The sequence below is a fragment of the Labeo rohita genome, chromosome 15, assembly GCF_022985175.1.
Source record: "Labeo rohita strain BAU-BD-2019 chromosome 15, IGBB_LRoh.1.0, whole genome shotgun sequence".
NCBI lineage: Eukaryota > Metazoa > Chordata > Actinopteri > Cypriniformes > Cyprinidae > Labeo > Labeo rohita.
This window is the reverse complement of record NC_066883.1, coordinates 20,622,965-20,637,271: the sequence shown is the minus strand read 5'-3', so window position 1 is coordinate 20,637,271 and position 14,307 is coordinate 20,622,965. Positions and strand designations below refer to the sequence as shown.

The window sequence follows — 14,307 nt, the reverse complement described above, 5'->3', positions numbered from 1 at the left end:
CTCCGCTTACATGAGCTTATTAACAGATATCAAACATCAGGTCATGAGACTCTCAGGCCACTCATGAGCAAAGAACGCCTTGTGAAGCTCAAGCAGGCACACCAAAGGCTGATGCACTGTTCTTTGTAGTCGAAAATCAGTAAAAGAGAGGCTTGTCCCAAAGTATCCACTAATCGCAAATCATATTTCAAGGCAATGACTTTAAAAAGAAAGTTAAAGGGACAGTTCACTCAAAAATGAAAATTCTGTCATTAATTACTCACCCTCATGTCATTTCAAACCTGTAAAACCTTTGTTCTTCTTCAGAATACAAATTAACTTATTTTTGATGAAATCTGAGAGCTTTCTGACACTGCGTAGACAGCAACATAACTACCACGTTTATAATGTTATAAAGCCGTGAGAACACTTTGTGTGCAAAGAAAACAAAAATAGCTTGGTACTCTCATGAACGCACAGCGAAGATTGAAATGGAAGAGAAGAAATTTACAGCCCTATGATTTCCACGTTGCGAAAAACACGGACGGAATCACGCAATCCAGTTATAAATACAGAATATTTAACGCGGAATACCACGGAAATTTGTCAAAGTTGATGAACTAATCAAAAGTAGGTCATTACATTTAAATCAAACTGTGACATGGACTAACATTTAACTATTTTACTATGAATTCTGCGCGTCTGTTAATGAAACCAGTTTTGTTAACTACTCGTACTGAAGCGTGCGTGACACTTATGGAAATTTTAGCGTCTGCAGTCTCACTAAATGAGGACACAAATACATGGACAACATCTCCAGAACTGCTCTGAGAGTCACTTTATGAGCATTTTACCATTTCATCAGAGTAAAACTACAGTCATTTCGTATACACACAGAAATTTAAAGACATTCAAGGCAACCCGTCAAAATAAAAGTTTGGTTCAACGTTAAGACGTTGTAGAAATACATTACTATTGTTCAGTAGAATGTGTATATTACTACTACTAGTATAATTATTAAAACCTTATTTGAGAAATAATTGTATATTTCTTCAATGTTTTAATTGTAATAGTAAATCCCTTTATTTGCCAAAAAATAAAACTTGTTTAATTTCCATTAATTAGATAAATGAAATTCATGCTTTATGCCTTCATTTAATAATGAGAAAAATGCATTGAACACTGAATGCCTGAGAAAAATAAACATTTCACAAGGCTATTTTGTAAGAACAAATGAAACTTGTTTTTATGCATTCAAATAATTAGACATTCTTAAACATAAATTTGGTAACAATAAAACATAAGGTGGGCAAAATTTAAACATTCCATAGGGCCCTAAGCATATAATTTTTGTTAAACGTTTAATAAACCAATGTTAAATTGTTTAGGTTTCATTATTTTAATTAATTAGACATGTTTTTTGATTAATACAATTTAATTTAACCAGTTAAAAGGAGTCCAAAAAAAATAATACTTGAGGCCCTAGAAAATGTTGAATAAAGACACTTTTTTTTTTTCCTAAAGACGAAAGAAGGTCTTACGGGTTTGGAACGACATAGGGGTGAGCAATTAATGTTCATTTTTGGGTGAACTATCCCTTTAACTACTAATGGCAAAATGCCTAATAAAAATGCCTAATGAAGACCTCTGGGAAACAAATTCATTCATATACGAGGAGGAATATTTTTTAAACCAATCTCTTAGATTAATTTCTTACACATTCTGTAGAATATTTTCAGTTATACACATCTTTAGACTTCTCATGGTTACTGTGAAGGCTGTATACAGTACTATTGGACTAATTTCCATTAACATAAAACGGCATTTTACTTCCTCTAGCACTATGATTCAGTCAGACGCAAACATACACCAGGAAATAAATATAATAGAGTCTAATCCCAGGCTGATGCTTCAGTAAACCTAGAAACAGACAGCTGACATATGATCACTTACGGGCGTAGCAGACAACAACAGTGACCCCTGCTGCCCATCACTTCAGAAAGGACGGACAGTTCAACAACAAGCCAAGTTAACTCACCTGCTGATGATGTCCTAAATATATATATGCAAACTCTGATAATTTGTAAAGCTGGGAGGTAAACTTTAGTCTGCATATATTTATGCATATGTGATGTATGAGCTAGATTATTGTACGTGTATGAAACAATTCATCTGCCATAAAGCTACCACTTGTTTATGTCGAAAATGTAAACACCCCCAAAATAACACAAAAACAAGCAGACCTACTGCAAGATCTCTTGCAGAGACAACCTGGATACCTTCCCAGATATGATATCACATTATCAAAAAACAAGCTCGAGTTTTCTAAGTACCCCCTCCCGAGAAGTTGGCCGGCACTGTGCGGCATAACTGTTGAGCCACACGCAATTTCATAAACAAGTGGGCGAGATTAAAATGTGTACCTTGACGCATGGCAGAATATGAGTCATGATGATGGTCTCCCTGCTGTCTTCAGGCAAATTTTCACAGAATACTGCAGAGATAAACAGGCCATGGGATAAGGGTGTTGTTGTGTGGCTGATTTCATAGAGACATCAGACTTTGGGAAGCTGGCAGTGGGACACCTCACCTTTCACCTTGTTGGCAGCAGCGGCCCGGACCTCTGCCTCGCAGTCTTTCAGCAAGTTCTGGAACGCTGGGACCAGATCGTTCTTGGTGATCTCTGGGCCAACTGCTTTTTGCAACTTTATACAAACAGAAAAACAAGCAGAGTTGTTTCAGAGTCTCAGAGGCGACGTGGATACCGGCCAAATATGCGTTTCATAAGTACCCACTTCTGAGAACTTGTCTGCCACCATGTAGCGCACCCTCCAGGACTTGTCCTCGGCGGCCTGACGTAAAGTGGGCATGACCAGAGCCTCCAAGTCTTCCTGAGGCAGCAGAGTAGCAATGCTGACGCCAGCTTCTACCGCCAACAGACGTACAGAGTCCTGTGGAGAAAAGTCAATGTCTGGATCAATGATTAATAAGAGCACCCACGAAAACACAAATCTTAATATAAAGTTAAAAATATATGCGCCGAGTTCTTAGAGATGTAATTTTTTTTAAGAACATTTATACAACTTTCAAGAAAAGCTCAATTTTAATGCCTCTAAAAATATCATGTAATGTAACCATCAAGGGGAAAAAAATAACTTCCTGCATTTTTTGTTTTCCATCTTTATAACCATTATTTTAATTTTTTAACGTACAAAGGTCATGAAATAGCATTTCTTTATATATATATATATATATATATATATATATATATATATATATATATATATATATATATAAAATATTTTATAATTATTATAATGTTGATTATAACTTAATAAAGGTATTTTTGTGCTGTTGTATTTAAATGTATAGCCACATCAGCTTCACTCACTATTTTTAATAGTAAAAAAAAAAAAAAAACTTAATAAAGGTAAAAAAAAAACATCAGCTTCACTACAATTTTAATAGTTAAAAAAAAAAAAAAAAATAATAATAATAATAATAATAAACATTTAACACGATTATTTTTAATAGTAAAAAACCTGAATTAATAAAGAAATCACTACAATTCTACTGTACTGCACGTAATAATAATAATAATAATAATACAAGAACATTTAATATATTATTATTATTACTATTATCATTATAAATCATATCAACTTCACTGACTATATTATTTAAAAAATAAATACTCAAAGAAATATCACTACAATTCTACTGTACGTAGTAATAATAATAATACAATTTGTTTAATACGAAATTTAATGATTTATTATTATTATTTAATAGTAAAAAACCTGAATCAAAGAAATCACTACAATTTTACTGTACTGTACATAATAAGAACATTTAATATGATTATTTTTATTATTATTATTATTATTATTATTATTATTATTATCATCATCATTATAAATCATATCAGCTTCACAGAATATTTTAATAGCAAAAAACCCTAAATCAATAGAGAAATATCACTACAATTCTACTGTACTGTATGGAAAAATAAAAAAAAAAATCACTTAATATTTCTAAAATAATATTTATTATTATTATTAATATTATTTATAGCCATATCAGTCTCAGACTATTTTTAATAGTAAAAAACGGAATCAATAAAGAAATCTTACTACAATTCCACTGTAATGTATGCGATAAAAATAATTAAAATGTATGTAATATTAATAATGACAATAATAAAATATATTATTATTTATAGCCTTATCAGCTTCACAGACTATTTTAATAGTAAAAAACCCTGAATCAATATTGAAATATCACTACAATTCTACTGTACAGTACATAAAAATAATAATATTAAAGTATTAAGTATTTAATATTTATATAATATTTATTATCATTACTACTATTATTAACAATAAAACTACAATACTAATAATTATGGTTGTTGATTTTTCTTTGTTTCCAAAGGTTAAACCGTAGAGCTTTTATTTTGATAGAAATTCGCAAGCAAAATTCTCTTTTGAAGCTTCACGTCACTGACCAACCAAAAGAACCCATAAACATACTTTCTATATGCAAATGTGTACCTGCTCATCAGAGGCTAGTGCTGTAAAGAGAGGAATGATGTCACTCTTAACATAGTCCAGCTCCAGAACCTTCGCAAACTCGCCGAGCTTAGAGGCAGCAGCTCGGCGCACCATGGGAGTGTCATCCGAGCAAAGTGTACGGAAGTGCCTGTAAAGACAACCATAACATAAATAACACAAATACTAAACATGACCTGCATGATCATAAAAACAACACATCTTTTGAACTTACTGACGAATTTCCGCTTTAACCGTACTGGACACACGTGGGTAGCAGACACTAAACAGCCCACATGCAGACGTTCGGGAGGTGAACCAGTCACCGCTGGCCAAACGCTTCACAAGTGGTACAAAATGTACCTCTAGGTCTACAGGGGAATGTTCCTGAGAGATCTTGCGCAGAGACTCCACAGCCTTGTCCCGCACAACCGTTTCCTCCACTGTGGCCAAACTCTCCAGGGGAGGCTGCGGAGGAAAAGAAGTGCAACATGAAAACACGCAGAGAGGTGTGTCTCAACTTCAGAAAACCCATGGTTAATTTTAATTAAATAACCAAATTCTTCGCCTTTAATGACTTACCAAGAGACAGTGCACAAACTCTGGGCCTCCAACCAGTACAGTGAAGGTCCCGAGCTGCTCAGCCAAAGCAAGAAGAACTTCATCCTCATCATATATGGTGTCTGCAGATGACATTTTCACATTAAGGCAAGTAATATAACCAAAAGCAAGTGTAACAGACCAAAATCTTTGAAAGAACAATGAAATAGTCAATAAACAACATAACAGCAATTTTTTTTTTTTAAAAAGTGTTCAAAAATCAAATTTCTATTCCCACGTATCTCATAATACTTAGTTGTTCATATTATTTTTGAATGTAATAGAAGTTTCATAAAAACAAACATAAAACAAACCAAAAGAAAACTCCCTAAAATAGGGCCTATGATTTCTGTGATGCTGAAAGCACGGACAGAATCGCGGAATCCAGTCATATAATGTACAATGCCAAATTTTGGATGAGTAGGTCAGTACATTTAAAACTAAATGTGACATGTAGTAGTGTCTATGAATATTAAGCCGCAAAAATACTATTTAAATATGAATTTTGCATGTTCTGCCTGTCTCTGTGTGAATGAATGGCACAGACACACGGTTTCATTTACTACAAACATACTAAAGCTTTGTTTTCAGCCTCTGCTGCCTTAATATAATATGAGTACATTTACAAGGAAAAGAAAGGAAAGGAAGGAAGGAAAAGACGTGACGTGAGGGCAAGGATGGTGGCCCATACTTGGAATTTGTGCTCTGCATTTAACCCATCCAAGTGCACCCACACACACCGTGAACACACACCCATGAACATGAACACAAACAATCTCTGAGAGTCATTCCATGAACATTTTACAGTTTCTTTCAAGAAAAATTCTCACTATATATATACAAACTGAAAATTAAAGATCTTCACAGCAACCCATCAAAATAAAAGGCTGGTTTAACTTAAAGAAACTGTGAAAGAAATATATTACTTAATGTTTATATAATGTTTGCAATTTTATTACTAATAGTACTATCATTAGTACTACTACTACTAATTAAATTGCAAACATTATTTAAGGAATATTTAACAGAAAAATTATTTACCAGAATTTAAGCAGAAAAATGTTTTCATATATAAATTAATTAATGAATGATAATAATAATAAAAAAAATAAATAAATAAAATATATATATATATATATATATATATATATATATATATATATACACACACACACACACACACACACACACACACATACATACATATATACACACACACAGTTCAGAAAACTTGTCCAAAAACCAAAACAATACCTGTTCTTAGGACAACTTTGATGAACTTTTTTGATCCACTTCAAATGTTGACTAATATTTATATATGTGTGCGTTTGTGTGTGCGTGTTTTAAATAAAATCAATTAATTAGAAATACAATTTATTACAATTTTATGAAACCATTAAAATGGAATCCAGAAAATTAAATGAAAACACAGAATTTTGTCAAAATGAAACTGAATTTGAGGGGAAAAAAAACTAAATTTATAGGGGCATGAAAATGTCATTCTTGTTAAACTTCTAATAAATTCCTGTTAAATGTTTGCTGTGCAAGTTTCATGATTTCAATTTAAACATGCTTTTTAATTTAACCATTAAAACAGAGTCTACAAAAATGTAAACTGGAAAAAAACAGAATCCAGAAAGAATACAACATAGAAAACAGAATTTGGGAAAATTCACAATTATTACTATTTAATGCATGTTATTGAGCTTATAATGTTAAAATTCAGCATGAAATTAAACATTTTCTGATGTAACAACAGACTCTGGTGAAATATGAAGGACTTCTCCAGTAATTTTGTTCACTTAAAACCTGCCTATTTTTTACAATAAACTGCAAGTTTGCATTCACATATGTTTCAACACAATCAACAATCGGTGGATTGAACCAAATCCCATCCTACATTTTTATTTCTTTATCGATAATAAATCTCATTCAGATTCTATATCACAATATGGAAGATAACACCTGTCGCAAATTTTGTTATATTGTAACTTTAGCTACTATTGCTAATTAAAAACCTAAAAAATTGCTGCAATACTTAATCATGTACATGGCAATAAAATAAATAAAATACCTAAGTATATTTTCCTTAATACTAAAATGGTACTAAACAGATGTTTTAATATAGAGTGTTTTCACAACGCATCATCAATCAGCCATACTGGCAGCACTGAACATAAACAATGCCACTGAACCGAACGAAACTCACATATTATGCTGATTATTACTGCTGAAAATGGTAATTATTGTCGTGTTTTGGGCTGTACTAATCATTTGGACTGGGAAAAACATTTGGAGAACTACAGACTGCCAAAAGTTCACAAATTAAGGAGAAGAGTGTAAAAATAAACTGAGGAACAAAAGGCATTTGTGGTTCGCCAAACTGAACCAGGACTTTCAGGGCAACAATCTTGACAACATTCGTGCTTGTTTGTATAATTTCCGGTCAGGTACGTGAAATATTAGGCTAATATCTTAATTAATACTGCTCGTTACGCATCTTTACCACCTCTTAACTTCAGTTTGTCACAACATTGCTCCCTTTTCTGCTTAGTAAGTCCTTCTCTATATGATTTAGCAGCTTCCACACCTTTTTTACATGGTTAAGACAGCATAAATTAGCAGAACAACGTATTCAGTAGTACATTAACAATGCAATCGATGCTGTTGTTTACATCCGAGTATTGCCAATATGGCGGCACATCCAGATAACTGACCAAATTGTGACACAAGTGCAAACCCTCTATATTAAAATAAAGTACAAATCTGAACTACTAAGATCCATTTAATAGTTAATTTGTTTCAGAAATAGACAGTGGGGTTACTTACCAGTAAGGAAGGGCAGCAGTTCAGTCCGTGTTCTTTCCACACCCAGAGCCAGAGCAATAGTGGACAACTTCTTAATGCTGTTCAACCGCAACTGAGGATGTGCACACAATTACATTGATAAACAAGGGTGCAAACCCTGCCTTACATTTACTGTTATGTTTTATTGCTTTATGCATAAAAATCAAGGTCAGTGGCCTCTTCCATGGCACTGGAGGACAGTTAAGTACCTCCTTAATTTAACACACATCTTTACTGGAGGCTTCAAGACCTGACCTGGGTGTGTCAGCTAAACAAGACATCCAACTGTGGGACCAGGACCGAAAACCACTATCCTGGATAGTGACAAAATGACTGGTATACTAATGTACACGTTTTAACACCCCAAAAAATGCCGCCAGATGAATTTTGAGAATGAGCCGGTCGATTTCAAGCTTTTAATGCCCGGATATAACGTCTAATTATATATTCATGTTTTATTTTATAACGTCTTTAAATAGACATTTTAAAAATCCTTAATGCAAAACGATCATTTTCTGAAAACAACGACATGAGAGAACACTGTTGAAAATGTAAGAAGAAGAAAAACACATTTCTTTTGTAAATGAATCGCTTGCACGGTTAGCGGCTAATGACGGAAGATGCCAATAAAACGCGATTTTTTTTATACATATGAATCAAACTCGGTTTCTCTTAGACTGATGTCTACCTGAACATCTTCATTCCTCAATTCATCGATTAAAACCGCGATGGGATAAAGCGAATCGTCTCCCTCTGCTCCTGCCATTTTAGACCTGGATGATCACTGCAGAGGCGTTGTGCTGCTCTCTATTTCCGCTCGCCGCTGGGGCTGATGGGAAAACACCCAACAAATTCAAAGTCCCGTAACAAATCATAACCACATGTGCAAATATTGATATAAATGCCTGTAAAAATAAAATACCACTGAAATAAAACTAGCTTAAAAGGACAAACTGGTTTGATATAACTCTTGTCAGACTCTTGTTACACTATATGTTTTATAAAGTCGTACCTCAAACGTACATTTTGAAATCAGTGTGTACTTTAAAAACGCTGTTGCTAACAAGATGTTGGACTATAATATAACTTCATGTGTTATTTGTAGTCACGTGTTAGCAAAATCACGTTTGAGGTTGTGATTCACGTCTGGTCAATGAAAATTAACAGCTTATGGCGGGAAAGTTTCGGAACACTTGGAATGCAGCGCATGAGTCATAATGTACTACTGTAGTATTTTTAGAATAATTTTATTGTGCTTCTGCATACTTTTGAGGTTTGAACACAACAGTTCCAGTTCCCATTCATTCAAGCAACCACTAAAAATGTTGGTGTTGAACTGAGGAATGGCAATCATGGTGAGGTTTGTACTGAAATGATGGTAAGTAAATGTTGACAGATTTTTCATATTTGTGTGAACCATCCTTTAAAATATCTTGAAAGGGTTAGTTCACCCAAAAATGAAAAATCTGTCATTAATTACTCACCCTCGTGTTGTTCCAAACCCATAAGACCTTCATTCAACTTTGGAACACAAATTAAGGTATTTTTGGTCAAAGCTTTCTGTTAGGTATGTTTTGACGCTGGTTTAAGCTGGTTCTTAGCTGGTTTATGCTGGTCCTTTGCTGGTTTTTGCTGGTCCTTTGCTGGTTTATGCTGGTCATGTTGCTGGTCAAGGACCAGCATAAACCAGCAAAGGACCAGTTTAAACCAGCACCAAAACATACCTAACCAGCATCCCAGCATCAAAACATGCCTACCAGCATATGCTGGTTTTTTTCACCAGGGCAGAGTGTTTTTAAGATGCATCATCAGTCGTCCATATTGGCGGCACTGAATGTAAACAATGCCACTGAACCGAACGAAACGTACATATTTTGCTGATTATTGCTGCTGAAAATGTTCAGTTGTTGTCATGTTTTGGGCTGTACTAATCGGTCGGACCGGGAAAAACATTTGGAGTACTATAGACTGCCAAAAGTTAACAAATCAAATCAAGAAGAAGAGTGTAAAAAACTGTCTGAGGAACAAAAGGCATTTGTGGTTGGTCAAACTGAGCCAGGATTTCCAGGGCAAGAATCTTGACAACATTCATGTTTGTTCTTATCATTTCCAGTCAGGTAGGGGAAATATTAGGCTAATGTCTTAATTAATACTGCTCGTACGTATCTTTACCACCTATTAACTTAAGTTTGTCAAAATACTGAACCCTGTCCTGCTTAGTAAGTCCTTTCCTATATGATTTAGCAGCTTCCAAATGTGTTTTCTGTCGTTTAGACAGCATAAATTAGCAGAAAAACATTCAGTAGTACATTAACCATGCAATCCATACTGTTGTTTACATCCAAGTGTCGTCAGTATGGCTGTGCATCCGGGTAACTGACCAAATCGAGATGTAATTGCAAACTCAACTCACACCTGACACATGCAAGGCCTAAAAAGGAACTGGGACATTGTTAAAATAGTCCATGTGACATCAGTGGTTTAACTGTAATGTTATGAAGCTACGAGAATACTTTTGTGCGCAAAGAAAACAAAAATGACTTTATTCAACAATTTCTTCTCTTGATATGAAGATATACAGGTTTGAAACGACATGAGGATGAGTAATGAGAATTTTCGTTTTTGGGTGAACTATCCCTACTGATTGAAAGGACTAGTTTTATTGGTGCCAGGAAATCAATATGCTGTTTTATTATTTTTGAAAACACAACCATATTAGAGTTATTTATTTATATAAACATAAAAATAAAATCTGGAATTCTTTATTTTGACAAAGCTTTCATTATTTCTCTTCATTCCAATGATATTAAATGAGAAATAATATTTAATATCCACATTCTGGGCACTCTAGATTCTGTTTAGTTCGGTAGATGACCCTAAAGAGCATGTAGAGGGTGGCTGTCAGCTGTTAATAATCAAGTAGCTGGAGGCCACTCTGAATGACGTCAAGCATTCCTCCCTCACATCAGGCTCTCTCTGATCCAGCCCTGCTCCAGATCGCCTGTATACTCTCTCCTCAGATGCCTCCCTCATATTTTCCACTCTGAGCTTATTAATGTTAGAACATGATTCCTGTACTCTCTCCTCAAAGGTCCAGGCCCCTCCAGGTGTGCGCAGACCACCCTTGGCCCTTGTTGTTTATATAACGTCAAGCTAAGCTCTTTCATGTGCACCACACTTTTAGGAACCACTGGGAAGGAAAAGATTCAGCCTGCACCCCCTATGCCTTCATCTCAAGGATAAACATGATCCTGAAGTGCATGCATACTTAAGCCTGTGTGCATAGTGATGGTGTCTGTTTCACATATGGGAAAACCATAATACTTTATGCTACAGGAGTCAGGGGTGATTGCAACACTTTTTGGGTTTTGCAAATCTACTCAGAACATATTTAGCCTAAAAAGTTCACATTTTGCATTAAACTTCTTGGACGTGTAAGTTAAAGGGATAGTTCACATAAAAATGAACATTCTGTCATTAATTACTCAACCTGATGTCATTCCAAACTCGTAAGTCCTTTGTTCATCTTTAAAACACAAATCCGAGAATCTCTCTGATGCTCCATAGACAGCAATGCAACTGACACTTTCAAGGCCCAGAAAGGCAGTAAGGACATTGTTAAAATAGAAGAAATCGAACAAAGTCGTTATTTTTGTTTTCTTTGCGCACAAAAAGTATTCTTATAGCTTCATAAAATTACGGTTGAACCACTGACGTCACATGGACTATTTTAACGACGTCCCACTACCTTTCTGGGCCTTGAACATGTCAGTTGAGTTGCTTTCTATACAGGGTCAAAAAGCGTATTTCCCTCCTGATTCAGATGGGATGACTTTCGGAGAATGATGGATAATAATAGGTCTAATGATAGAGGACTCTCATTGTAGCCGGAAACAAAACATCTTAATTAAATGCTTTTATCAGCTGTTTGGACTCTCAATCTGATGGCACCCATTCACTGCAGAGGATCTGTTGGTGAGCGAGTGATGTAATGCTAAATTTCTCCAAATCTCTTCTGATGAAGAAACAAACTCATATACATCTTGGATGGCCTGAGGGTGAGTAAACTGTAAGCTAATTTTTCATTTTTGGGTGAACTATTCCTTTAAGTAAGAGCCTGTGTGAATTTTAGCAAAGGCCCTGTATTATGCATTAAATAATTTCCGATGTTACATTTACACTTACGTGTGTTATCATATTTGTATTTCTACTTCTTTCTGGGTATATGAGGACACACCAGTGTCTAGAATAATCCATTTGCATAATTTACTTCATCATGTCTGATTAGATGTTGTGCTTGAACTGTGGCTGAAAAAGTATAGTCATTACCTGGAAAAGAACATTTGTTCTTTGAATTAATCCCCTTGTCCTTTTTCGTTTCCTGATGTATTGCTTGAAAAATACATGGGAGAATCCTGACATGCAATTTTCTGCAATTTTACAGCTCAATTTGCACAGCTAAGATTTCGTTTAGTGTATGTACAATTACCACATACATACAGATGACCCTGGAAATTAAAAAGACATACAATTGTTAAAATCACAGTACATTTTCCAAACTGACATAAACATATTAACTGCAAGCAGATGAACCTATCCTGGTGGATATGATGTCAGCAGTTAATTGGACGAATGTTCATCCAGTGGAAATACATTTACCCTCACACCTCAACCACAGAATGTTCGCCGTTCGCTTGACTTCTAGACCACAGACCACCAACTTAGAGTGAATGACTCATGCCTATAGATGTGGGCTGGTGACAGGTTACAATTTAGACTGAACAGTGCTGGTGATCGCCATTCAAACAGCACACGACTGTCAGGGTCAGTATTACAGATAAGTATTGTATATTGTCCCTGCACAATAAGCATGATGTCGGTGAGTCATTTTTCAAAAATAGCTAGAGCGCTAATAAGCAAGTAGGCACAGTGAAAGACAAAGCAAAGGAAGAATGGGCTCAGGGTCACAGGAAAAGGAGGACAGATGTAGGTAAAGGATTGCTTGACTTGTCATAATATGGTCAGTTTTTGAACTGAATGACACTTTTATTGTTACAGTGTCATTTTAAGTTTTTATAGTGGAAAACACCCGAAAACTATTTCTGTACTGTCCCTATTAAGGAAACCCTATTGTAATTGTTGGAATTGGCAGGATCAGCAATCTCCATGTAAAGTTGATCGTGCACACCAAACTGTAAGTCGTAGAGACTTGAAACTTGGAGGGATGGTAGTACTCACTACATCTACAACTTCACCAAAGCTCACCCCAGTCAGTCATACTACACTACACTACAGCGATCAAAAGTACGGAATCACTCACAACTCCAAACCCGTTCATTGTTTGGGTATTTTGCATTTTTTAAAAAACTTCAAAACGTTTGCGAACTAGTCCTAGGTTTTTCGCCCGATCGGAACCAAACTAGAGCAGGACGATGGAGAGTGAATACTATTGAACAGTATGAGATATCTTCACCAAACTAGCAATGCATATGTAAGAGCTGAATCTGAGGTCACATGGAAAAAGTCGCAGAGCTTAGCCACTTGGTGTCGCTATAAGAGGGAAAAACATAAAAAGCGTTTGTCCTATCAACGTGTAAAACGGTGCACACGGTCTTGGTCTTGGTCTAAGGACATTTGCGTATCACAAAAAACATGGCCGCTATAGGTCGATGAATTTTGAGCACCTATTAGACAAGGTCAAACGGAACGAAACTCAGTGGGCCTGTTTGACGCACGACCCTAAAGGCCTCTGAGAAATTTGAGAGAAATCAGGCACTGGGGGACAATACAGCATTTTTTTAAGAGAGCAAACGATTGTATATTGCACTTTTTTTTTACATGTGCGCGTGATATCCATAGCATACGATAGACCACCTCATTCCAAACAACTTTGCCTCTAGAGCTACTGATGTCAATCAAATCGTTTGTTAAATGATTGAGAAAAAAATACTTCTGCGAACTAGTCCTAGGTTTTTCGCTCACTCTGGAAAAAAACCCTGCAGTACAATTCTCTGGACTCCCTAGGTCAATAGGGAAGCTATAATAAAGTTGTTTAGAAAAGGGGGCTGTCCAAATATACCTAAAAGCCTATAAAGCCTAAACGAAGACTCAAAACTTCACAAAACCTGCTGAGCACATGTGACTGGTGATTCTAAACATGCATGCAAAGTTTTAGGATGATCAGACCATAGCTGGTTCTACAGAAGTCATAAACATTAAGAAACTATTTCTATGATATATTACCTGGATGCAAACATGTATTTTAATCATTGATTTAGAGCTTACAGACTTGCTAAATAATATGTTATGTCTTTTTGTCATATCTGTTTAA

The 14,307-nt window shown here is 35.3% G+C and overlaps 1 protein-coding gene across 1 annotated transcript in view; it reads right to left on the bottom strand.

The window, feature by feature from the left end:
- Nucleotides 1-8,805, bottom strand: part of ppp2r1bb (protein phosphatase 2, regulatory subunit A, beta b) — a 21,484-nt gene extending 12,679 nt beyond the window's left edge. The window contains exons 1-8 of the mRNA XM_051128655.1: nucleotides 8,665-8,805; nucleotides 7,959-8,049; nucleotides 5,112-5,212; nucleotides 4,765-4,997; nucleotides 4,533-4,680; nucleotides 2,775-2,930; nucleotides 2,570-2,684; nucleotides 2,403-2,473 (exon numbers count right to left, since the gene is read on the bottom strand). Of these exons, the coding sequence (XP_050984612.1) occupies nucleotides 2,403-2,473; nucleotides 2,570-2,684; nucleotides 2,775-2,930; nucleotides 4,533-4,680; nucleotides 4,765-4,997; nucleotides 5,112-5,212; nucleotides 7,959-8,049; nucleotides 8,665-8,742 (993 nt within the window). The 5' untranslated portion in view covers nucleotides 8,743-8,805. The remainder of the gene's footprint in view (nucleotides 1-2,402; nucleotides 2,474-2,569; nucleotides 2,685-2,774; nucleotides 2,931-4,532; nucleotides 4,681-4,764; nucleotides 4,998-5,111; nucleotides 5,213-7,958; nucleotides 8,050-8,664) is intronic.
- Between the last annotated feature and the right edge of the window lie 5,502 nt (nucleotides 8,806-14,307).